The sequence below is a fragment of the Aythya fuligula genome, chromosome 2 (assembly GCF_009819795.1).
Source record: "Aythya fuligula isolate bAytFul2 chromosome 2, bAytFul2.pri, whole genome shotgun sequence".
Lineage (NCBI taxonomy): Eukaryota > Metazoa > Chordata > Aves > Anseriformes > Anatidae > Aythya > Aythya fuligula.
This window is the reverse complement of record NC_045560.1, coordinates 131905528-131930686: the sequence shown is the minus strand read 5'-3', so window position 1 is coordinate 131930686 and position 25159 is coordinate 131905528. Positions and strand designations below refer to the sequence as shown.

Here is a 25159-nt window from a genome sequence, read left to right as displayed (position 1 = left end):
GCAAAACTGGTGCAGCTCAGAGCAGAATATGCTTAATCTGAAAACAATTATTGAAAAATATGGTTTTATGCTGAAAACAACTGCAGTATCTTTAGTTTGTAGCAAGACAAGCACCAAGGGACACGTGAGCAATAGGAAATGCTTTTATAGTTGTTAGTAGCATCTTCTTTTGTCCTTCATATTAATAACAAAAGCTAATTCTAAAGCAGTAATGAAGAGGCAAACAGATTCTCTATTTCCAGTTTAACGATAGGATTTTCCTATGTAAATTTTGCCCTCCGAAAGTAAAATTCCCTTTTTACAACTCAAGGTTTCAGTCTCCAAACATACAGCTGGAGTTCCATCTAAATGCAACAAATGACCCAAAACAAGACCATCTTCTAGTTCTAGAGGTCATCTCGCTTGGGAACAACCAACCTGAACCAGGTCCTAAAGGAACGATGCGCTCACCATCCTGAAATACCGAGGCTGAGTCGGGCGCCAGTTATCAACCAGGGGGAGATCAGGTTCATTCTCAGCATTCTTGGATAAGCTACGGAGCTTCGCCATCTGCAGGAGAGCAATATCGAAGTGTCATGACGGAAATCCCTTGGGAACAAATCCACAGCTCAAGAGTTAAACCAAGGAGGCTCACCCAGCCCCAGAAGCTAGGGAGAAAACCTCATTCAAAGTTGTGAGGATGTCCTTCACCCCATCACAAGAACTGTACTCACCTTCTTTTCCTAGCACTAATATTCTTAGAAATAGTCAAGAGACAAAACAACGTGAACAGAATTGTGAGAAGTTTAGTACCATCACTTACGTATTGTCTACAGAACTGTGTACAGCTACAGAAATAGGAAGTTCTTGGAATATGTGAATAGAGCAGCCTGTCCTAATAAGCTTCTACTCTAATCCTGCCTTAAGATCTGATTGTTAAGCAGCCACTGGAACTGAAAGGTGTTAAGGCTAAATTTTAAACTAAATTCTAAACTAATTGTTCACTTCTGTGGTGGGTCTGTAGCAGAGGATAAATTCTGCTGCAGTAACACAGAAAAAAATTACTAGTGACAGGAATATAAACCTGGATGATGACTTGGTCAAGTTTTCAGATGGTTTGTAAATAGTGTCTGCAGCTTCACTTTTTTTTGCTCATGTTTTAAATCAAGGTCTATTCCTGTTGAGGGATGCTGTAAAAATTTTGCCCATGCTCTTCAAAATTGTATAATGGTCTTCCTCTACAACTTTCAGATTTTCAAAGGAAGCAAAACACACACCCACTCAAAGATAGATTATATTCATTTGTTGCCACTGCCGTGCATGACATTAAATAGGAAGCATATCAGCTGTGATTCAGACACTTGACATTTCACGTTCTGAATGGCTTACTGTGAAGAGGATTGCATACATTTTTCTGTGCATACACTTAAAAATGTAACCTCATGCATGGCACACATCAAATTGGCTCATAACTGGCTTCAGTACTCTGATGAACCTAGCTTCTAGAGTACTGAGTTCAAGCACAGTGGAAGCAGAACTTCTGTCTGGACTGTAAAAACTGTGTTCACAGTGACTACACTCATTCCAGTTTATGGATTGAGCTAGCTCACGCATCTCAATGCTGCTCTTCACCATGTGGCACAGCAAAGCCAACTATCTCAGTTTGTCTGACAAATGATATGTGAGGGTCACATTTACAATCAGCATAATATGCATCAGCTGGATTATTCATCTGAAACTGAGTTCCAGATTTCAGATGAAGAACAATTTCAGATGAGAACTGTGAGAGATAAAAATAGTTCATCAGTTTTGGTAATGTTGAAAAAGTACTGTTAGAGAAGAGACTGATGCTTTTTGCTTTGTGGAAGACACCTACACTGAGTTAAAACAAACAAACAAACAAAAAAAACAACAAACAAAACCATCATTACATATATCCAGGCTATAACTACATAAAGGTGAAAAAAATTAGTCTGTAATTGGATAGAGGAATTCCACAGTTAAGTTCCTATCTTTTCATTAAATGTAACCTGAGCAGCTAGGCCACCCTCTCTACATCTCACGGGGATTTCTGGTGAATTGATTTTTCCTACAGAGTACTGATTACCAGTGCCTGCACTTATCCTTGTGGCTAATATGCTACTACCATCTGGCTGCAAAAGCATCCAAGTGATCCAAATGCATATGCACTTCAGATAAGCACCATTAACAGGGCTGCAATGGTAATACACCTTCTAGGATCAGAAATAATTAGTAACATGATCCTTTCCTATGAATACATTATTTAGACTGCAGATACTCTGGAGTAAGTGAAGTTTTTCTATTGCACTTGCATACAGCACTTCACATACAGTACTAATTCTGCCTCAAAAGAGTTATCTCAGGAAAGGGACGATGTCCCATCTCTATGTCAAAACTTCCTTTTTACCTTAAATGCTCCATTTTTTTGCAGTAGGGTCAGTTAGAGATCTGCCCGTATGTCTCCCAAGACTCGCTAACTTCAGGTAAGCTGAAAAAAAACTATAAACCCAAATACAGACTATAACCCAAATACAGACTATAACCCAAAGTTGGATCAATGATGTGATTGGATATTCCTTGCAAAATACATTTTAAATCAGAGATGCTCAGTAATGACTATACCTTCCCTAAAAAAATTTGTAGTTGATATTCTCTAATATAAATCTCTAAGTAGATTTATTTTGTAGAAACCAGCCAGAGCCTATTTGTATTTTTCACACAAGTACCAGCTTCAGAGTATCCCATATATTTTAATTTTTGGATGGGCAGAGAAACAGGAGGCAGATCAAATCCATAAACTGTGAGAATTAAGCTGTAAGTTATTTGAATACATTACCATATTTCACCTCTTGCCAGCTAAGGTTCACATCATACCTGAGTTCTATTATTTGAAAGATAAAGAGCCACATAAATGCAAAGTAGTAGCAAACAGATTTTATTTTGTGATACATGGATATCAATGAATACAATGAAATGCCTTATCACCCTGACGACCTAAGATGACAAGTTATGTGTCCATATATAACACCTACTTAACATGTCAGTCACTTGATTAATGTTCATTTTCTCACTGTGGAGTCTTGAAATTGGTGATATCATATCACTGCAGTCTGCTAAATAGAGGAATAATCTCAGATGAGAAAACTGACTTGTGTGGTATTAGGCACTGGCTGAAAGGTGATGAAAGAGGGCATTCAAATTTCTATAAATGGGACTGGGGAGAATGAACATTAACAAGAAATACCTCTTCATAGTAAATGACCAGAGAAGGCTTTCAGGTTAATGTGAAATTATAGTTATCTGATGCTTCTCCTGTTTGTAAAGATACAGACAAGGGTATCAAGCAGGTAACATAACACTTCCATAACTTTCTTGGGTACATGAGAGAATCAACAAACCTAGCAGATTTATATTCTGATAAAATATGTTTTTTAAGAAAAGCATACCATAAGACACTTTTGAAAAGTAAAATGTTCAAAAAGATGGAAATGCCAAGCTGCATTAGATGAGATCTGTGGACTCTGGCTTCATTCAGTGCAACATATTTATGGTACCTGTTTATTATTAGACTGACCCACAGCATTTCATTGCAGATGGTCACTTTTTCACAGCAGCTTTATTTCATAATTTTTCCAGTGATTGCCCTCAAACATCATGAAAAACAATAAACGCTTTACCTAAGGAAGCTTGAGAGAATACAAATGATTGAAAAAATCCTGCATAATCAAAGTTGTTGGTGCAAACCCAACAATAACCTTCAGCCAAATGCTTTAATGTTCTGATTTAAATGGCTGAAGAACACAAGTTAATGGTTACAGCTTTCCTACAGTGGGTCTGGGATAATGCAGGGTTTTGGGTTCTGTGTATGAGCCACGTCTAGATCCTTCCTTAACTACTAGCAAGAGTTAATACCATGAGAACACAGAGACAAGAACAAAAAGAGAATTACCTCTTTTCTTTAGCTGATGCCACAAGGGATCTCTTGCCCATGAGAGCAAGAACTCTCATAAATAGTAACTACTGCTTGCTATCAGTTCTGCCCCAAGCAGCTATAAACTCTTACCATCTACACTGTGTTCTGACTTTATTGATTTATAAAGGTCTCTCTGATGGCTGCTGAGTTGAACAACCTTTCTGACATGGGCTGGGAAACAATCAGTTGTTCCCAGTAGAGGAATAACAATTGGAGAATGATAATGCAGAAGTCATACAGAGATAGATAAGGAGATGGGTCTAATAGGTTGATTGCATATATTAGGTTGTAGACTGCAGTCTTTTGAAGATTTTTGCAGGTTCCCTATGGATTCCCAAGATAGTTTCTAAGGCATCCAGTTCTTTACTTTCTTTTTAATCAAGCAATTTCTCACAGAAAGCAGTAAGCATTTCATTATCAAAAGATAAGATCAGTTTACTACTTGTAACTAAAAAGAAGTGTGTAAAATATTATCTAATTGAAGTTTACCTGGTCTGAGCTGACTATGATAGGCTCTCTAAGTATAATCCAAGTGATGCACTCTTCACAAGGTGGAGTAGTGAAAGAACCATGGTATGTCCAGTAGTCATGAGACTTAGGGAAAAGAATTGAAGGATCGAAGTTTGGAAAAGGAGCTTCTTTCCCCTTAAAACAAAAAAGCAAACAACATTTTCAACAGCTCTAGTTAAGATTAAGTGAAGATTTAGCTCTGGCATAGAATTTGAAAACTATAGTCATGCCTCTTGATGTTTTTTGTCCTGAGAATTCCCAGCAATCTTCCTATTAAAAACAAACAAAAAGACCCACAAACCAAACAGAAAACATTGTTACCTTTGTTTTGATGGCATTTATTTCTTCAAGAATTCTCTTCATCTCTGGTTTAGGAGTTTTCCCTACCTGTAAGGAAGAAAGCATGAGCAAACCAGAGTTCTGCTGATCAGTTTTCTTCCTTCTGGTATTTTTAATATGTGCATCCAAACATATATTAACTATAAAATTATAATGCAACAACCCAACCTGTCACTCCTACCAGCTAAGTAAGATACGTATTTCATCTGTACCTTCTCAACCTTCTCTTTGTACTCTAACAGGTATTACGATCCAAATGAGGAAATCACACCAGTACAGAAACCCTGCATCACAGGTAATTACACAACACAGTTATTCCTATTGACAGTGAATTTTAGCCTGAGAAAGACATCCAACTCTCCAGACTCAAGTACAGACTTTGGAAAAAGTTTAATTCTAGTTTAAAGTCAAGACTTCATGGTCAGATCTATTGTTTGCAATTGCTGATCTCAACACAGATGTCCATCTATCTCTGGTGAATATTAATTAAACAAGAGATAACAAAGGCTGGTATTTCAGGCTAAGACTGCATGCCCCAAAAAAGGATTTTTAAAAAGGATAAGTCCATTTTGCCTAGTAGAAAGCTCATGAAAAGCTTAGGAGACGTATCTGTCCCTGAAATCAGTCCATGACTAGCACAAAAAACAACTGATTGCTATTGGTCCAAGGGCTACTATTGACATTGTGTCCCTAAAGAAGGGAAAAATGCATATGAATTTACAGTTTCCAACAGCCACATGGTGACACTATAGCCACTGGGACAAGCGTGTGGAATATTGAATGCCATTGGAAATACCATGACTCACGCTCTGTAACTTGAAAAGCATGCATTACTGAAAGTCAAGCCCTTCACTGTGGTATAATCCATAGAAAATACAGAAGAAAAAAAACTCAGAAGTTTTTGTTTCTTTAACCCTGCAAGAATAGAAATGTGTACAGTAGGAGTACAGAGAAGGAATATGTGCTTCTACTTACTTGCAAAAAAATGGCCAAAACAGCTATACCATCTGTTCTTCTCACAGCATCAAGGTAATTACTATATTTTGGATTCCAGTGTAACAAATGTAGCTGGAAACAAGGAGAAACAAATATAAAGAGATCCATTACTGAACTGCAAACTATTAGAGGCTGAATTTAGAGTTCTTCATGTATATGAGAAAGTTTGGGGCCACAAAGAATGAGGATTAGGCCTTCAAAAAAATTAGATGTCAATTCATACACAAATTATACAAGTCATATTACAATTTAGACTACTATTTTGTTTTAAAATGAACTACAAACATCTCAGTGTTAAAAGAAGTTTCATCCTAAAGCTGAAGAACATAGACAAGATGTTTAAATCAGCAGGCAGAACACACACAATTCAGAAGTGATCTACCAATATGTGATTCATTACCATTTAGTTTTCAAAATACAGTAAATCTAGTAAAGAACTTATAAAAATGTATGTTCTGTATATTATTAATCTACACTCCTCATCTTCCCTTACCATCTTAAAGGCAGAAAATTAATGTAAGGCATTCCTTCTCATTTCTGTGTCACTTCAGCCATAATACTATATTTTCAGAAAAGTGTTTTAGTAAGTTTCCATTGCTTCTCAGTAATTCAGTCTTGATGTCCTGTTTTTCAAGCCACAGTGTCTTAAAAACATGGAAACTTTTATTTCACATACACAATTTTTCTTTTCTTATGGGGTAAGAATTACTTTAGCACAATTCACATTTATAAGAATCTGTAGAAGAAAATGCCACAGGTAGTTAAAGATAATTGGACTATTTGAAATGCTGACAAATGACAGTTCTTGTCCCACTGAACAGAAATGAAAATCCTACTTTATAACGTATTTTAAAGTAAAAAGCAGTGAGTCTTACCTCTCCTGCATATCTCACTCCATTCACAACATGTTCAGAGCCATGGTCATCAGACGAACCCCAATGAAAGTGAAGTTGACGCAGCCTGTAGACTCCTGGAAGTGGCCCACCTCTCAACACTGCAATTGATAATCTGCATCAGCATTAGACTCAGGTATTTTATTTTTATTTATTTTTCTGTTAAGAAATATATATACATTTAAAATACTAACAAACAGTTACTGTACAGAGCTCCTACGTTCTCAGAGAACTGCATACCTCTTGGATATCTGCAAGAGCACTTCAGGCAACTGTTTTCAGCTACATCTACTTACAGACAGCTGAAAATGCATGCCTGGCTTCCATAATAGTCAATTGAGACCACTGTTTTAATTAATTTACATAAATGTGAGCATCTGAGCTATGCCTATCTACACAGGGCTGGCAAATATGGTACAGAATCTGTAGGAAAACTGTACATTTGTAAAGCTGTATCTGGAGGCAAGGTGATTTACATTAGGTCATGAAAAATGGCATGAGATACCTATGTTTGGGTAACTGAATTAAGCCCCTAATCAGAACAGTCAAGCCTCTGAAGTAATTCTGCTTGCCTTAAGTAGGCACGCAGCAGACGGTGACCTGAATTGTTCTGCAGAATCCATTGATTCAGTGTGACTCCATCTCCACTGGCTAGGCCTATATTTAAAAAACCCATATGAGACACCTAAATTTAATATTTACCTATATGAAAGCACAAAAAAATAGCTATGACTAAGATCAGCTACTGAAATGCTAGGTGTTAAAGAAATTCCTGCAAAATTCTACAGATTTTATCTGCTACAGCAGACGATGACTTCTTTGTTTAAAAAGCTACAAATATACTGATGCTGCTTCTGCTGCTGTAATGGCTGCTCCCTCTGGCTGTGGAAGAGGGGAGCAAATGAGCCAGAAAAGCAATCACTAAGAATGCAAACCATCTTCCTACAGAAGTTCAGCCTGTGACAAGCAATAGCCTGCACTCTAGATAATCTTAGCATTTTTACACAGCAGATGAAGGCAGTGTATTTGAAAGGAGCTCACAATAAAAAGGGAAGAACTTCTCAACATTCACCAAATACTAATCAATCTTGAATTCTCATTCACTTCTTTTTTTGGAGATAGAAGTTAATATGCATTCCTATAAGCCATTCAGCAGTTCCCAGGAACAGGTTTCTGTACATTAAAGAAAAATATCCTTAAATCTGAAAAGATAAAGAATGAAATCCCTGATCACCTCAAGAAACAAAGTACTAAAGACATCAAGAACGTTCTTTAATGAATATTAAGAGCAAGCTGTTACTTTCAAATGCCTTTTACTTGTTCCCACAGTCATTCAGTACCACAGCTGGTGCAGACACAGTAAGAGTAGTAGCTGACAAAACCATCAATTCTCCATTAAAATAGATCTGTAAGACCAAATAATCCAGTTTAAGGTAAAAACGTGTCATTATTTCCACAGATGGGCCATCAGCAGACAATCGGGCATTAGGTGAAGCTCTGCATCACCTCATGCCAACATATTCGGGCTTCACTCATCTATAAATAGGCAGTGGGTTTTGCTTAGCAAACTTTCAGCAGATAGAATGATGCAAAGATTAAGATGCCTCTAAACCAACATCTCCCAATGGACAAAAGTGTTTTTTTGTTTGTTTGTTTGTTTGTTTTAATATTATTTATTTATTTAAATTTAATAGCAAGTGTGCAGTATAAAAAATAGAAATATATGAAATGAGAGTAAGTAGAAATTATGGGACTCCCTCAAAATGGGCCTAACTGCAGGGAGAGCGTACCACCAGCCCAGGAAGGCAAGGGAGAAGAGAATTCAGCACTTTTTAGTTGCTAGAGGGCTCTTATCATTGCAAACTCTTGTCCTACTGCTCTTTTTATCTAGGCTTGCACACTGACCCTCAGCAGTGCCTGCTACCAGGCACTGCAAAATACTAACAAAAATGTTGTGTCAGTCTGAAGAACTTGCTCAAATTCTGTGTCTTGCTAAAGTAAAACTGGTGGAGTTATGTGAACACAACTGTCTTTCCTGCTGGCTGTGAAAGCATACCGTGAAAGTCAAGTGGAAAAACACAGGGAGCACCAGAGTCATGAAGTGAGTTGTGTTTATAAAGAACTAACTGCTCCTACAAGATTTACGATCCTTGCATGCTGCTGCATCCATAAAATGAACTGGTAAAGCACAGTGAAATTAAATTAGTAAGGTATTACTGCTCAACAACTGAAAAAGACGCATCACCTTTGTTATGCTTTGTAACAGCATATATGCTGCTTTGTAACAGAATGTGACAGTGTAGAAACTACAGCTTTGTAATGCCAGTGATAAATTTTAGCCATTATAAAATCCTCTGCTCAAATAGGATCTCAGTACTTAAACACGCTTGCTAATTGCAGGGGTCAAATGTGTTTGCTAAAAGCTTTCTGAACACACTTCCACAGTTCTCACTGAAATTTTCCTTGAGTAAACAGTGAATAGATATGCAAAAGAATTGCTCTTGTTTGTATGCGAACTTTGTGCTCTTCAGGGGACAGACAGGGAAAAAGACAGTCTGCCAGAGACCTTCACCTGAATGCAACACCCCCATTCCAGCTCTGTGCCTCTAGATCAGAGCCTGCTCTCACTGAGCTCCCACATTCTTGTAATCTCAGGTAGGGCTGGCATCCCGGTCTCCAGGGGCAGAAAGCTGACAACCCACTTCATAACCATAGCCTCAGAAGGCCCTTGACTGTCCAAGCATTTGTACCTCCAACAATAGCATGGAAGTCCAAAGTTTATAGAAATTCAGCTCCTAAATCCCTTGGACCCATGTTCTGCATTGCTCATTTACACTCAATACCTTCCTGCAGACACCACAAATGATAAATGTGCTAAGAACTGAAGGAAGAATTTAACTTTGCTGCCTTTAGCAATATGCAGGATAACCATGAAGTATAGTGGTAGGCAGCATAGCTACTGGGGTACACAAGCACGGGGATTTAGCTGTGGTATTACTGTAACACCCACCAACTTCTTCCAACGTGAAGTCTGTACACAAAATGTTAAGTAACTTTTTGCAGTTATTCAACCAAATCTACCAAAACTAGATATCTACCAAAATCAACCAAAACTAGAGGGTCTATGGACAGACTTCCCCAGTTCTAATTAAAGTGACTGGGCTTTGTACTAATTGTTTATTCACCAGAAGCTGATTATCAAAATCTCATCTGCAAAGATAAATGAGGTTTCCCACAAGGTGGTACTCCAGGAAATGGTGCCCACAAGTACTTGTCGTGCTATTAACAGACCTATAAGCAAAAGTTCTCACTGTTTACAGTAATCATCTGCTTAACTTCTTTTTTCATCATCTACTCCCAAAAGGACACATTCCTTTGATATGAAATCAAGAGATTCTGAAAAAAAGCATCAGGGTAGCCTTATAAAAAAGCGTGCCTGCACTGAGGTACTGCATAACTTATAAATAGCTGGAGATAAACTCTCCAATTGCTTGTATTAGAGTAGCTCCAAAGATAACAGCAACAGGCCCCTTTACAACATAAAATGTGAATTACATTAGATTGTACTACTCCCAGAAACTTCTCTACAATAATTTGAGTTTAAGAGACTGTCCAAAAGATGAATATGCAAAGCCTTTCTGGCAGAGAAGACACGATGGAAGTAAAACTCTGAGAGAGGTGCATAGTAATTTGTTTTTATCATTTTTGCAATCTACTAAGCAATTAGGGAATGTTTACGTCTACTTCATGTACCACTATTAAAAACCTAGATGTAACTACAGATACAAGTATGACCACTCTAACTGAAAAATTTAGGAAAAGAAAAAAAGGCTTTAGTTTTCTGGCTAACTCAGAAATAATTCAGATAAAGTGATAGATAAATATATGGGTAGATAGAATGGTTTTGTTCCAAAGGAATAAAAGCTTCATTTTGATGTTATTGCTGTTATATATATTATGCAGCAAGTGGTTTCTTTACACACAAAATAAGTCACTATATGTATCCAAGAAGTTTCAAACTTGCTCAAGTCAGTAGGAGTATGCACAGTGGAATTTGTCCTGCAATTAGCATTATATTAGAGAAGGAACACCACCCACATACTCAACAGACAATGGTATAACAAAAAAGACATAACAATAAACACTGAATGTTTCTTGCCTTCAAAGAGTTGAGAAGTACACCTACTTTTTTTTTTTTTTTTCCAGTGAGTCACTTTTTATTTCTGAGATCAGAACATAACAGATACTGTGCAATTTATCTGAAAAAATTTCAGAAAGTTCCAAACCTTTCTTCTCTTTGTAGCCACAGTTCTGCATCTGTGTTATATATTGCTGTGCATCATGGGGAGTATCCAGGTACAATCTCAGTAATTATAACAATAACTGACATTAATGCAAGATATATAACTCATTGATATACCTGATGCTGTTCAACAAATAAAAGAGATGGTAAAGAAAAAAAAAGTAAGAAATGGTCATGGAGGTCTTCCCATATGCCACAGCTACCTGTCTTTACTTATGTATAATGCTATCTGACACTAAGAATAATATTTTTATATAAATAACACTAAATATTACCACTTTGCTAGAAAGGTAATCAACCTCTTGATGATGTAGTAATCTGTGAGTTTTGATAGTGTACTACCTAGTACATTACACATATTTTGATACTCAGTTTTCATGAAACCCAAGTCAATTAATCTAAATTAAAGTAGTGCATGTAGGTATTTATGACCAACAAACCTATAAACAAAATTCTGCATAGTAATTACAGCAGTCAATCCTAGTTATATTGTAATGAAGCTTATACTGTAGTTAAATTAGTCTGTTCACTATAGAAGATTGACTTTTTAATACTTTACTGAAATTGACATTTCTTTTTCCTTTTCTTACCATTTCATGTGCTATAAATAATAACACAATTCTGTTGACCTTGATATAAGAATAGAGTGAGGTATGCATTTGATTTTTCTCTTTTATCTTAGTACTAATGCCATTTCATACTTTAATGGGATGTTTTTCTTTGAAATATAGCCAACATTGTCAACATGAAACTTCAATGGTTATGCCAACGCAAACTAAATACTTCTAGCACCTGTTGAACAGAACAGACACATCTTTTCAAAATACATAGCCCCACTAATTCTTAAAAGCTCTGCATTATGAATGTACCATATTACTTCTTGTATTAACTGTGAGTGATGAGATAAAAGATTCTGGGCATTAAAATATTTTGGACATTGAAACTGAAATACTGGAATTTCTCATCCTCATTAAGACAAAATTTTATGAATGTCAAAGTGATTAAGTGATTAAATAAAGTGACTTAGTGGTGATATCTGATTCAGTACTTCATTTATCAAACATTACATGGGTACAGTTTTCCAGTATTGTGACTTCAGCCATATACATAGTTACAGATGTTCTGCTGGGCATGTCAAACAGCCCCAAATGGATTTCAGTCCTCATAGACAAAGCCTAGACTGCATGGGCCCCTGGAAAGCAACACAACAGCACTGTGGCAAGTACAGAAATTTACCCTTCACCTTAATTCATGCCGCAACAAGCTTATCTGCAGTTTTCTCCATTCCCTAGGATTTAACCCATGGACTTTAAAAGTAGCCACAGGCCTTTCCCACCAGTTGTGAGGGGCACTGGAGTCACAGCATCCTGTATGTGCCATGCAGGCGCTACATAAAGACCTCCTTACAGCCATGAGCATTCAGAGCACTCTGTCTTTCACACAGGTTGAGAACTATTCGCTAACATACCATAACAGCTCAAGGTAAAAACGTAACTAACCTGATCTATCGAAAGAGTCATCAAACACAATTCTGCAGGTTTTCCCATTATTGAGGATGGTCTTCGCTGCACCGGGGTCGTAACTAGCAAACCATGGCAGAAGGGAGCGATCATAATGCACTTCTTTGTTATTGATTTCAATAGGTGACTGATGGCGTCCTTTGGCAATAGGGTAATTTTTGTGCCACTGGTCTGGTCCTAGAAAAAAATACAGAGAAATATCATGAAAACCTTTTCCAGCTAGGTATGAATTGCACTTGTTTCACAACAATTGCAAGTTTGTCTTTGCCGTGCTATGGAACATAAATAAAATGTATTAGCAAGTGGGTTACTAATCACCTGGCTGTTAGTCACGGCCTGTCAAGAGCTGTGTAACAAACAATTAGATCATTCCAGCTGGGATATTACACACCACACATTCTTCAGCTGAACCCAAACCCACACAGCACCCCCCAGATCTTATGTAGCGGGTGCCTGACAACACACCGGGGGAGGAGATGAAAGGTGTGTGCTCAAAGCCAGGCAGTGGCTAGAAACAGGACGGGGTACCCCCAGATGGTGACCCAGATGGCACACCTAGCCTCGGCCCCGGGCACCCCACTGCAGAGCAAAGCCGGTGCCGGTGCTCACCGTTGTCGCTGTCGTAGCCCCACGGGTAGTAGTTGGGGTTGATCATGGTGCCTCTGCCTCGCCCCAGCCTCTCCCGGCGGCTCTGGCAGGACGGCAGCCGGCCCTGACAGCTGCTTTTTATACCCTGCCGCCAGCTCCATGCCCGTCCCCGCCGAGAGGGACCGCGGGGCCCCGGGGCGGGGAGAACCGCGCTCCCCGGTACCGCCCGCCGCCGCCCCGCCGTCAGGGGCCGCCCCGCATTTAGGGTGCACGGGGGGATGGCGGCGGGGGTACGCTCTGTGGGGTGGCCCCGATGTGTGGCGAGCACCTAGGGGATGGAGGCTGGGGGTCTTCGGCCATCCTGGATGGGGCACAGGGGCTGGAGCACAACGGGGCGGTGCTGGGAAGGGCTGCTGAGGGGACAGGGCTGCTGCTGTCTGCCCCAGCTCTGAGTGGGGTGTGGAAATGTGTGAAGCAGTCTCAGGGCTGCCAGAGCGAGCAGTCCAGTTTCTTCACAAATTTGGACTTAACTCCACTGAGGAGTGTTACAGGTTCCATTGCCTCAGTTCTCTCCCTTACACAGAAGCAGCAATTCACCTGTGCACAGCCGGTACAGGCCTGCCCCAGCTGCTCAGCTACGCTGCCGCTTGCCCTCGTGTTTCTCCAAGCTTAATGGTCTTTGTGTGGACGTTTCTGGAAAGCCCACTTGCTGTGAGGCTGCCTCAGGTTAGATCAGACTGGGTGTCTCCTGAGGGGACCATGTTAGCAATGTTTCCCACTTGATCCACAGTGCAGTGATCCTCCAATTTGGAGGTTGTCTGGGAGGGACTGTGTCTGACAGCTTCTGCGTGCAAATGGTTATCACAGATTCACACCCTTGCCTATAAAATTTCCACATATACAATTGGCATCCAGTGTTGCTCCCTGTCTCCCACTGTTGTCATAAACAGCTTCCCTACAAAAACGGTGGTGTCAGTTGTCCCTGGCCTTTAAAAAGGTGCTGCTTCCTACTGCAAGGATTCTTGGAAAGTGGAAATCACCCGAGCTGAAGATCCAGCTTCTGCCTGCTGCAAATAAAGTCTCCATTATCGAATTAAACATAATATCTGTTTGTTTTGCTTCTGTTCTCTTTTCATTTAGCAGGGTGTTATGCATCAAAGTGTACTTAAAATTGTAAGCATACTTGTTAGCATGTGCACGTTCCTTAGGCAACACACGTGACGCGCAGAACTCAAATAACTTCTGAAAAATATTTGTTATCCTGGCACATGGGGAATTATTAGATGAGTTAGATACGGAGACTAGCACACTGTTGTAAAATGGATGACAGACTAACTGGGCAGAAGAAAAGATATTGGACTGAAAGGTGAACTACTGTGGGTTATGCTTTAGTAGACTTTCTGAATAACAAGTGGAATTATCTTAATAAATAGTAGTGAAGTGGGGAAAAAGTACAAGTCTGTCAAAGAAAAATGCAGATGGCACAGGTTGTAAGTGCGGGGTTGTCACATGGAAAAGTCCAGGACCCCTGAACACTGTGTAAGCTACAGTAGCAGAAAATGCAACACAATGGTCCAGAATCATGGTCTTGGCTGAAAGGTTTGTTTGTTCATTTGTTTGTTTGTTTCTGATCCAAAGTGGACGTGAAAGAGGAGGGGAAAGAGTGGGATTTTTAGTCATACAATGTCAATAGGGAAGGCCAGGGACTGCTTGTAAAAAGCAGGTACAAAACAGGGCTTATCCGGATGTGTAGTTTCACTGGAGCTGGATAGATGCTGGTATGACCTCCTCTGAAATAGGTTTGTTCTTCTTGTTGTGTGTACTGAGTAAAGCAGAATGAAGACGATTTGGAACAGGTGCTGGGGAGACCAGAGCACCAAAGAGCCTCTTTTACAAGAGGAGTCTATAAAAGCGCAGTGTTCTTTGCATAGCAAACAGGGGGAAGAGGGAAGTGACAGCTGTCTGTATATACAAATCAGAGAGGTAAACACCAAGAAATGGGAAAAGTTACTGAAGCTAAAGAGCAAAGTCAATCAAAGAACAAATACATATGCATGTGCCACAAACAAAGGCAAGATAACTGATGAAGGTTTTGAGACACCCAAGGCAGTCCAGTCGCTTTTTAGTAGGAAAAGGGGGTCATGAACAGCATAAACAGGAGCTATGTGTTCATTCTCTACGGAGCACATACTATTTCCCACCTTTTCCTCATTTTGTTACTCCTAGTTCCCACCATCTACTCACTGTTGTGACCCACAGACAAATCTCTAGATCCAGAACATCTTCTGGTGACTCAGACCCTTGCCTGTCTTCTAGATAGAGCTACATTGCAAACATAACCACAGCCTATCTGTAGTAGCCCAGGACTATGAACAGCACCCTGGAAAACAAGTATAAGCATTTTCCAGTTTCTCAGCCTATTTTTGTGAAAACAATTTTATGTTGCTTCTTAAGTCCAAATTAGTGGTAAGTCAGGGAAACCACAGAGAGAAAATATCTGGGAAGAAGAGAGAAAAAAATAAATGGAGTTCTGGTATGTGAGTATAGACATATACATTGAAGCTAATCATTGGGTCTCACCTTCCACATACAAATATTTCCACAACCACACAATTTTTTCAAATATGTGCCCTGCACCCACCAAGAAACCTGTCTCAGGTCACCCGTTTTTCACAATCAGACCATTTCTCATGTTCAGCCATGTCATTGGGGGAGGATTACTTTGGGACTGTTAGGTAGGCATCTATGAATTTACAGTGAAAATGTGCACTAGTAGATTAGTAGATAATAACTAGTAGGTTGCAGGGGTGCACAATGCCCCCCAACACCTCTCTCCAGGTGAAATATTCATTCCTGTCTTTCTCAGAAAGTTCCTGAGAAGAATAACTTAAAAACATTGACCTTACTAGCAGAAAATCTGGAATGAGAAAACTATTAAAAGTCTTTGTTGGTCTTTTTTATTGTTGGACATGGCCTAAGCATTATTAGAGAAACATTTTAAGTAAATACACAGATTGAATAGAAGAGAACAGTCACAATTAAATTTAGTCTAAAAAGGTTGAAACAAAGAGCTTTCACAGAGAAAAATGACATTCACTGTTGGACAATGACATACCCCAGTTTGCCACAAACCAGGTTACAACATACACACCAATGCCTCCAATGCAGACACTACCGGATTTAGTGAAATACTTTTACAGACAGCATGGCAATAACTAGTTTGAAAGCTATAGGAGAGTTATGGGAGAAAGGTATATGAGAAAAATTAAAAAATATATTAACATGTTCTCTATGTGATCTCTATGGCATGCTTTATGGCAAAAAAATAAAAATAAAAAAATAAATGCCCCCAAAGTACTGATATTTCACTGATTAAAATGCATGGCTATGTGTCTTCCCTGTGGAGTTCCGATTAGTCATTCATTATTTTTTCCTATACCACATATTTTCTCCATATACATTGCTAAGATTAACATCACTATAGGTTTAAAGAGAATCTTTTTTTTACTTTGAGAACATAAGCTACTTCCTCTGGATCCCGCTTTTTTTCCTCTGGCTCCTACTTTTTTTTTTTTAAATGTGTTTCCTTCACATATGTGTTTATAGGTTGTATTATATCCTAGGATTATTATTGATGCTAATTAGCCTTTATGTCTAGCAGTAACAGGACCTATCATGCTAGACAGCACACAAACATATATTGAGACCTTTTTCAAAGGCCTGAGAGACAGATGGGAAGGAGGTAGGCAGTCAGGAGCACTAACAGTAGCTCATGATTACAAAGCAGATTAATGACACAGTAAAAAATAGTATTCCAGGATGGTTGATGATTCATCCCCTGCACAGATCACTAGAACCCAGACTTTCAAAAATTTTTGTTGTTCTAATTTCTTGATGGGAAGCAGAAATTTATTTCAGGGTAGATCACAGGTCACAATTTGGTGGGTTGCATTGGAATTAATAAATACCTCAGCTTTAGATAATGACGAAGTCCGAAAAGAAAGAAAGAAACAAACAGATTTGATTTCTGATTTAAAATCCACTTTAGAAATAATAGTAAAGTTCAGAGATAAAAGTAGTCAAGAAGTGAAGAAGACATCAGACAACACCCATTCTTTAAAAAAAAAAAAAATAAAAATGCACATTCAATACACAGAACCCTATACACTTTATAATAGAATAGCTATTGTGGTGTTACTGTAAGATTACCCACATGGCATGTACACTGAAGTCAAAGTCTCCATTCAAGAATGAAATCTGAGTTGAGACATCTGCTCATCTGTGCTCTGGCACTGAGTCTTAGAACAATAAGAATTTGACTCATCTCTTCATAAAAATGGAGTATGAACATGGCTGCTGTGACATTCCTGCAATTTAGTGACTCTTCTCCACTAACGTATAGTTTGTGTTTTTTATTTGGTTTACATTGACCTTAAACTGTATGTCCGAAGGGAAAATGTCTAGTAAAATGTTAAACAGATGACTATGTCTCCCAGGGTAATTTGTTGAAGCTTATATAAACCATTTACTCTCAGTCCTTGGTATTAACTGATTTGATAAAAATTCTCAGGCTTAGGATTGGAACACACATAAGGAAAAATTGGAAAAGAAATCCAACCTCTTTATAAACTTAAACAGCCGTGCTACTTCCCAGTCTAAGGTCCCCAGCCCTTGCTCTTTCTCCCAAAGGGAGACTACCCGAGCATGTGCACTGATGCTTGTCTTTATCAGAAGATAATTTAGAGGCAAGACAAACCTGAGCACTTTTAGAATTACTGTACAAATCTTGCCCCCTACTTATTTTTTTTGAAGGACTGAAATATATCTGAACTGAAATAGTTCTGCAATGTAACTAATGAGAGGAAAGTCCTAGAAGAGAAAGCAGAACATGAATCCACTTTGCTTACATGTCATGGAAAAGTGCTCAACAAAAGTGTCTTCTGTGTCAGTAAGCTAAAAACTCAGAGGAGCACTGTGGGAGGGTAGATCTGCAACTGAGAGGATCTTCAAGCCAAAGCCTTGATGCTGCTGATGGTGATGGCTATACAGATACAAAAACTGCTTCCAGAAATAGATAATAGGTTGTCTTTGCTCATGTTTCATAACCCACTTCCAGAGAGTGGAGGAGGTTGCTATTTCCAGCTATCCTGACATAGTGATTCCTCCCAAATGACTTTATTTAGGCTTTGCTCAAGGGACCAGGAATTAGTGCAAGGTCCTTGGCTGATTAGAAGACTATTACCTCTCTTTATTGTTTCCATCCCTCTAAATTATTCACTTCTTACATATGCATAAGACAGAAAATCATTAACTCAGGAGTGTGTAGTCTCAGCTTGAACACGTAGAAGAACAATTCCAGTTCAGAGAGACAAAGGCACACAGCTGGCCAAGGGATTTAGGTTGGGCTTCTTATAAATATGTTGTTTGGACTTTATACTTCAACTAGATATTTTTCCACATAATAATAATCATGATTAAAACTAAGTTTGTTAGGATAAATGAAGAAATTATTAGAAGCTTATTCTGAATTTGGGTCCAAGGCATACACAAAACAGTTTCAATAAAAAGTTAAATATATTCAAAGTATCAGCCTAAGAATTGCTATATTTCTCATTAGCATGTGTATAAATATTAGCATAAATACCTGGATCTAGATTTATGCATTTCCAAAATTCATTAAATCACTATGTGCAAATTTTGCTTTCATTATAAATGTGCATTTATTCTTCCAAGTTATTCATATTTCACAGAATCTCAGCAACTCAGATGCTTTCATCTCCAGCTGCAGAAATTTCCCAAGCTGACATTGTGCTGAGAACATCAGGAAGAAGCTATTAAGCTATGGCTCTACCTAGCCACATCAGAGGGTCAAATTATATAGCCAGTGAAATTTTTGGTTTTTTAATGTGTAACATTGCCAGTCTCTTTCTTTTGCAATAATAAAAAAGTAGAGGGTGGGATACGTCTGTAGTATTTTTGTAATTCCTGCTACAAGGTCTAGGAAGAATCAGCTCCTGCTGCGTTAGTTTATTACAGGACTTTCATCCAAATAATCTTGTTCCTTGCATACTTTCTTTTCAAAACTAAGTGAAGAAACAAATATAAAGACTGATTGAGAAAGTTCACTGTTAAAACAGAGAAATTCCTTCTTCCATTATGAGGCAGATCAACAGCAATTACAAGATCAGACTCTCTTTCATCACATGCTACCTACCACTTATACCACAACCCCAAATTTGGCTTATTCATATAAACACTGATATAAATTACATTTTTAATTCAAGCATTTTTCTTTTCCAGACAGTATTTCCTTCCTTTGCACGCTTCTTCCCCATTCCTATCTTGTTTGTATGATGGAGAACAAGGTAATGGAAGAGCACTGCTCTCAAGTACTGAGCCTTTGTCAAAAGGCTATGTCTACTGAGGCCATACTTACTTCTTTGGAGTTATATCTACGTTTATAGAAGAGTGCTTCTGCAAGAGAATGAGCACAGTAACCCACCCATTCACTTCTGTTTTACACCCAGAATGAATTTATACTAAAATTTACAAAATGGAGCAAGGAGCAGAATGTATAGATACGAATCCTCTGGGAACCAACCTATCTATGGTTCCCGAATTGTAAGCAGTAAGACTACAGCAGGTATTTCACAGCACCTTCACAGATCACATCCAGAGACTTTAAATATGAAGTTTGGTGGTAAGTATACATAACAACTTAAGCAGAGACATCTGTATGTACTTTGTATAGGTTGGGGATCACCAAAAGGGTGCAAAGAATTCCTACTTCAGAAGAATGGCTACCAGCTCCTTCTGAAAAACACTGGCAAAGCAGTTACTTGAAGAAAGGAACATGCACAAATTCTTTAGTTCCTCCACCTTTATTCAATATAGTTCTTCCCTTTCCCCCCCAAAACAAAACAAAACAAAACAAAACAAAACTTGGAAATCAGCTGATCACACCCAGAAAACTAACTTAAGAAATATTAAATAGAAAATATTTTCCAATCTGTCGTGTCATGATCATAGCTCAACATAGCTGTGTTTTTATGGTAAAATATATGTAGAGAGGATACCATATGAATTTCATATTTTAACATCAAAACCAGTTGAAAATATTGCTGAAGGCAATGGCACATCCTTTTAAGGGAGTGAATGAAGCACTGCTTTTCAAAAAGGTATAGTTTGAAAGTGTCATCTTTGTCTCATATCTATACATGGAAAGCATCTGAAGGGGATAAAATCCCAGTATTATTAGCTACTAGGAAAGCCTCCTTGCTGAACTGCTGGTAAGCTACACTGCTACAGGTATTTGCACAGTAGGCATGTTATTCAGTAAATCTGGAAAATGCACATATCCAGGAGAGTAAAAGTACAAGGGAGATGTGCTGACAAAAGGGAGATGTATTAGTACACAAAACTTTGTATATACAAGTCTGCCTAAAACTGGTTTATAAAGACTCAACCTCAGACCTGCCGTGTATTTCAAAACTGTGTTGAGATCAACATCACATAACTGATTTGGCTAAGCATTATGACATCATCTTGATGACATTTCTCTGTCTGTCTGCTTGGAAGTAATGTGATAACTATAGAATGGGCAGCACCATAGCACTCTAGCAGCTAAAATACCTCCACAGTTTTCTGCAGATCAAATAAACAGCCAGCTGGTCACACCAGTTAATACCGCACTGCCCAGCTATAAACTGAATTCTTTCCTTATTCATCTTCCCAATTAGGCATATTTACAGATAAATCATTCACTGATTTATTGGCTGAACAGGAAAAAAAAATAAAAAAGGAAGAAAGAGAAGAAGAGAGATGTGAAACCTCTCTTGAGTGGCAGAGAGAATAGCTTAGGCCATAAGGAGAATGGGAACTGGGTATGGAAGAAGAATAGTAGAGGCTGATATGAATTCCTGGGGCAAGCAGAAAGGAGTAAGAAAGGGGACTGAATAGGAAGGGGCAGCAGTGAAGAAAAAGATGGAAAAAGACTTGTGGCATAAGAATTATTTGCATGACGGAAGATAGCCTAGTTGCCAGGAGTGCATAAAACAGAAAGGAGAAAAGAAAGGCAGAACACAGTGTCTGAGTGCAGAAGTGTAAAGAGATAACGGCAAGGTCAATAAATATGTCCAGTAAAAGCAGAAATGCACTGTGACAATCCTCCAGTATATAAAGTCTCCATCCTTAAAGTCTGGCAAGCTATGATAAAAATGAAAGATGAAAATCAAAGAGATTCTGATAATTTAAATGAAATTAAGGTAGCTATTTATTCAGGTACTATGAACAAGGCTTGCTGCAGTATAATATCTTTCTAAGATAGACAGAGTGACATTTCTTTTATTTTACATAATGGCAAAACTGTAATGACCTGACCAGTGGCATGAAATACACCCTCAGCAAGTTCAGGGATGAAATGAGATGCTGCTCTCCAGAGGCACACAGAAAATTGGGTTCATAGGAACCTTGTGAAGTTCATCCAAGGCAGTGCAAGGTCCTGCCCCGGGCAAGAGCAAGCCCAGGCACCAGGACATGCTGGGGGAGTGATGTTTTCCCTCTCTTCAACACTTGCACAACTGCTCTGGAGGCTAGCTTTGAGCTCAGTAGCACAAGAAAGATATTCACAGTGTTTTGAGTCCTGTGGAGGGTCAGTAAGTTGTTTAGTGCCTGGAGGAGGTGACATGCAAGGAGAAGCTGGTGTTATTCAGCCCATAGAGCAGGGTAAGTAAGATATGCCTGCTTCAGTTGTTCCACTTTGATGCCTTCATGCAGAAAGATTGCAGCATATTACAGAACAGATTCAGAATGACTGTTTTGTGCCTAGTACAAGTATTAATATAGTGTAGCTTCCATTTTAGCTATGAATTTGTGGAAAACAATGCAACAAAACAGAAGCTGCAGAAGGCACCATATTGTTTTGCAGCAGACTGGCATGTGTAAGATGTTCATGTTGTGCTTTTCATTGAGCATGCCATAGTTGGTGTGACATGTCACAGCCAAGAAGCCAGTTTGTCATATGCCTTCTACTTCACTGAAATTTGTGCCAGGTTATGGAAAACATGGTAGGCATGAATGGAAACCTATTAACAGCCAGATCTTTGTCTACCAAAATAAAAAGAGCAGCATACTGAGTGAAATTAGGTTGCTAATATGTCACAATTTATCTGTTTTCTCACAGTTTATATTGTCAAAGAGCAGAATCTGATACTGCCAGACTAAGAGTAGATGGCTTATAAAATATCTTCTGGCCAGCAATTATTCTATTTTTATTGCTACTGATCTACAGAATTGCCTAGCTGCTATGGCTTTCTCCACTCTACCACTTACCTTATTTAAAAGTCCTCATGAACAGAATTCTGTACTAGAACGAGAAAAAAATGCCAAGTTTGCTAGTATCAGTAATTTTGTCACCTTTTCAGGTAGAGGCTTTTATATGTGGATGAGCTAGAAAAAAAAAAAAAAAAAAAAAGTAAACACATCTAGGTGAATGATCAAAATGTGTTGGCAGTCTTGTCTGGAACGCTGGTAAAACACTTGCTGTATTTCAGCATATGTTCCCATCTACCCACTTTGCAATGCAGTGCAGCTACAACACATAATTGTGAGCTCATTTGGATACTTTCTGAATGCCATCCAGCCATTTCTGTCGACTGCATTGTTTTGTCTGCTACCTTTCAATTCCTTTCAGAGCCCTGGAAAATATTTGCTTTTGTGCCTGCGTGCACTCACACAAACATACATTGTCCATGTGTAATTGCCAGAGGCAACAAGTTTGCTGCATTTAATATAAAGCAGTCTAGCTGAACAGACACAAAAATACCAAGAAGAATATTACTGGGTGGGCAGAGGACCATGTGAACTTCTGCATAATAGCTAGTATTAGGACAGTAGTGGAGATGCTAATGCAAGACAACCCAGAAGCATAGAAAGAACTCACTTGCAAGTCTACCTGACACTCTGCCCAGAGCTGGGAGCTCATAAAATCCTTCAACAAGTCTGGCAACTCTAGTCAGACTGCTTCTGTGAAAAATCCAACAAGTGTATTTTTTCTTCCCAGCCTGTACAGTTTGCAGCCTGCACTGACCATCTCCCGTGCAAAGGGAAGCGTGCTTTCTTAGACCAGTTACAGGTAAGCAAGAAGACATCACCACAAAAAAAGATTGATGGTGGAAGGGCCCTCAGAAAGCCCTCCAAAATTTAAAGAAAAAGAAAATGAGAGCAAATTTTAGAACAAAACCTGCCACTACCTAGAGACAAACCTAGAGACAACCTGCCAAAGCTAGAGACAACCCTAGGACAAGTTAAGCAGAGAGAGAGCCAACAAGGACCGTTGGTCTTATCAACTACACAGAGAGAGAGAAGCAGGAGGAGGAACCATGTCTGTAGCAAGATTTGAAGCCTGATGCATAACACTGAGCCATAGATTATTTTGGAAAATGAGTGAGAAGGATTTCTGGGCTGTGGCCAGTGTAATTATGTTTATGGAGTTGGATTTATCTTCTATTATGGTGAAAGCCGTACAATTTCCTTCCTCGGGTGCCATCCAGCGAGTGTACTAAATGGAGTAATTCTAAATAACAAAGTTGTTTGTATGCATTAACTAAGTGTCCATATCCTGATGGAATAATTAGATCATAAATTCCAGCCAACATTAATGTTCAGAGTAAATGGATTATATAGTGATTCCCAGTGACAAGGAGTCTATGGTAAAGCTTTCTCTAGGTAATACTACCTTGGTGCCCTATCCATCTGAGCTGTTTGGCAAAACTCCACATCCCCATTTCAGAGAATATGAATGTTCTTGCTTATTTCCACCACCAGTTCTGACTACTGAGGTTTGACATTTCGTATGCAGCAGACAGACCAGATGGTGAGACAGAAGCTGAGGCAAGGAGATGTTCAAGAGCTTCTCTCCTTCTGACTGATTATAACCATTCATTGCTATGATGCTTATTTACCAGTCCTGATTTTTTTTTTTTTTTCGCTACACACTCATATTAACTTACTCCTTTTTCTGCCACATAAGGTATTGAGTTTCCTTGCTGACATGGAAATATGTCCATTCATGATGCCTATCTGGGCAACACATTTAAAATAAGATACCTTTTATTCAACAGTTCAATCACAGTATATATTGCCAAGTGAAGAGGTTAGAGTAACATGAACAAGTGCGTTGTGAACTACCCCTCACAATCATACAATATGAAGATATGAATGCAAGTATTTATTTTAAGAAATGCTTAACTTGAAGCTTTATTGCTCTACATGTAGTATGGCTGAGATGCTATTGTGAGGATCTTCCAGGCAAATCTTTTCTGAATCATGGAACTTAAATTCCCGATTAAAGATGCTTCAATACAACAAGAAAACAAACAAACAAACAAAACAAAACAAAACAAAACAAAAACAATAGAGATTTGCAATGTAGTGTTGCTTTTTGTGCTGCACTTAGAGAATTACAGAGAAAGAAAATAGCAGAAATATCTAAAAATGACTAGCCCTTTAGGTAGATCTTGTGACAAGCAAACACCCACCTTGCTTCCAGCGTGGACGACAGAGAGCTCAGCAAAATAGCATGAGCAGCAAATTTTGTCAGGTTTCCAAAAATTGACTGGTAATGCTCACTTTTATTAATTTTAAATAATACACTTTAAATTAATTTCATACTATTAAATTTTAACCCTTGAAAGTTCAAACTGATTGAAATATAACACAAGAGAAAGCAAACCTCTTTGTAACTCAGATCATACCTTTGAATAAAAGGTCACAGACAGGGGTCTAGCAAGAAGTTGCTTTTATAAAGAACTGCCAGGCAAGATTCTCTCCCTGAGATCTTCACTCCTCATCAACTCGGAGATAAGAATAATGATTGCTGAATCCATAGCAAATATACCCTTTGTTTATTAAGGGTATGGGAAGAAAGTATAGGAGCTCTGGTTGGGAATGTTCAAAATGATTTATGAGACTCCTTACAGTGGTGCTGAAATAGTCTTAACATGAACACCAGTGTATGAAAATGATCTTTTTAATTTTT

At 38.6% G+C, this 25159-nt stretch overlaps 1 protein-coding gene across 1 annotated transcript; it reads right to left on the bottom strand.

Moving 5' to 3' along the window:
- Positions 1-411: 411 nt before the first annotated feature.
- LOC116486477 (carbonic anhydrase 3-like) lies at positions 412-13189 on the bottom strand. Its single transcript, XM_032182746.1, has 7 exons — positions 13144-13189; positions 12514-12711; positions 6694-6812; positions 5798-5890; positions 4805-4870; positions 4463-4618; positions 412-549 (listed from the first exon to the last, which is right to left on the bottom strand). Exons 1-7 carry the CDS (start codon positions 13187-13189, stop codon positions 430-432), a joined length of 798 nt encoding a protein of 265 aa, XP_032038637.1. The 3' UTR covers positions 412-429.
- Positions 13190-25159: the final 11970 nt, after the last annotated feature.

Bases quoted from the DNA above. Each gene is read 5' to 3' on its own strand.
- LOC116486477 (XM_032182746.1), bottom strand. From the start codon at position 13,189: ATGATCAACCCCAACTACTACCCGTGGGGCTACGACAGCGACAACG. The intron at 6,813-12,513 runs GTTAGTTACGTT...TATCAATTGCAG, and splicing joins TGACTCTTTCGATAGATCAG to TGTTGAGAGGTGGGCCACTT. The intron at 550-4,462 runs GTAAACTTCAAT...GCTCTCCTGCAG, and splicing joins TCATAGTCAGCTCAGACCAG to ATGGCGAAGCTCCGTAGCTT.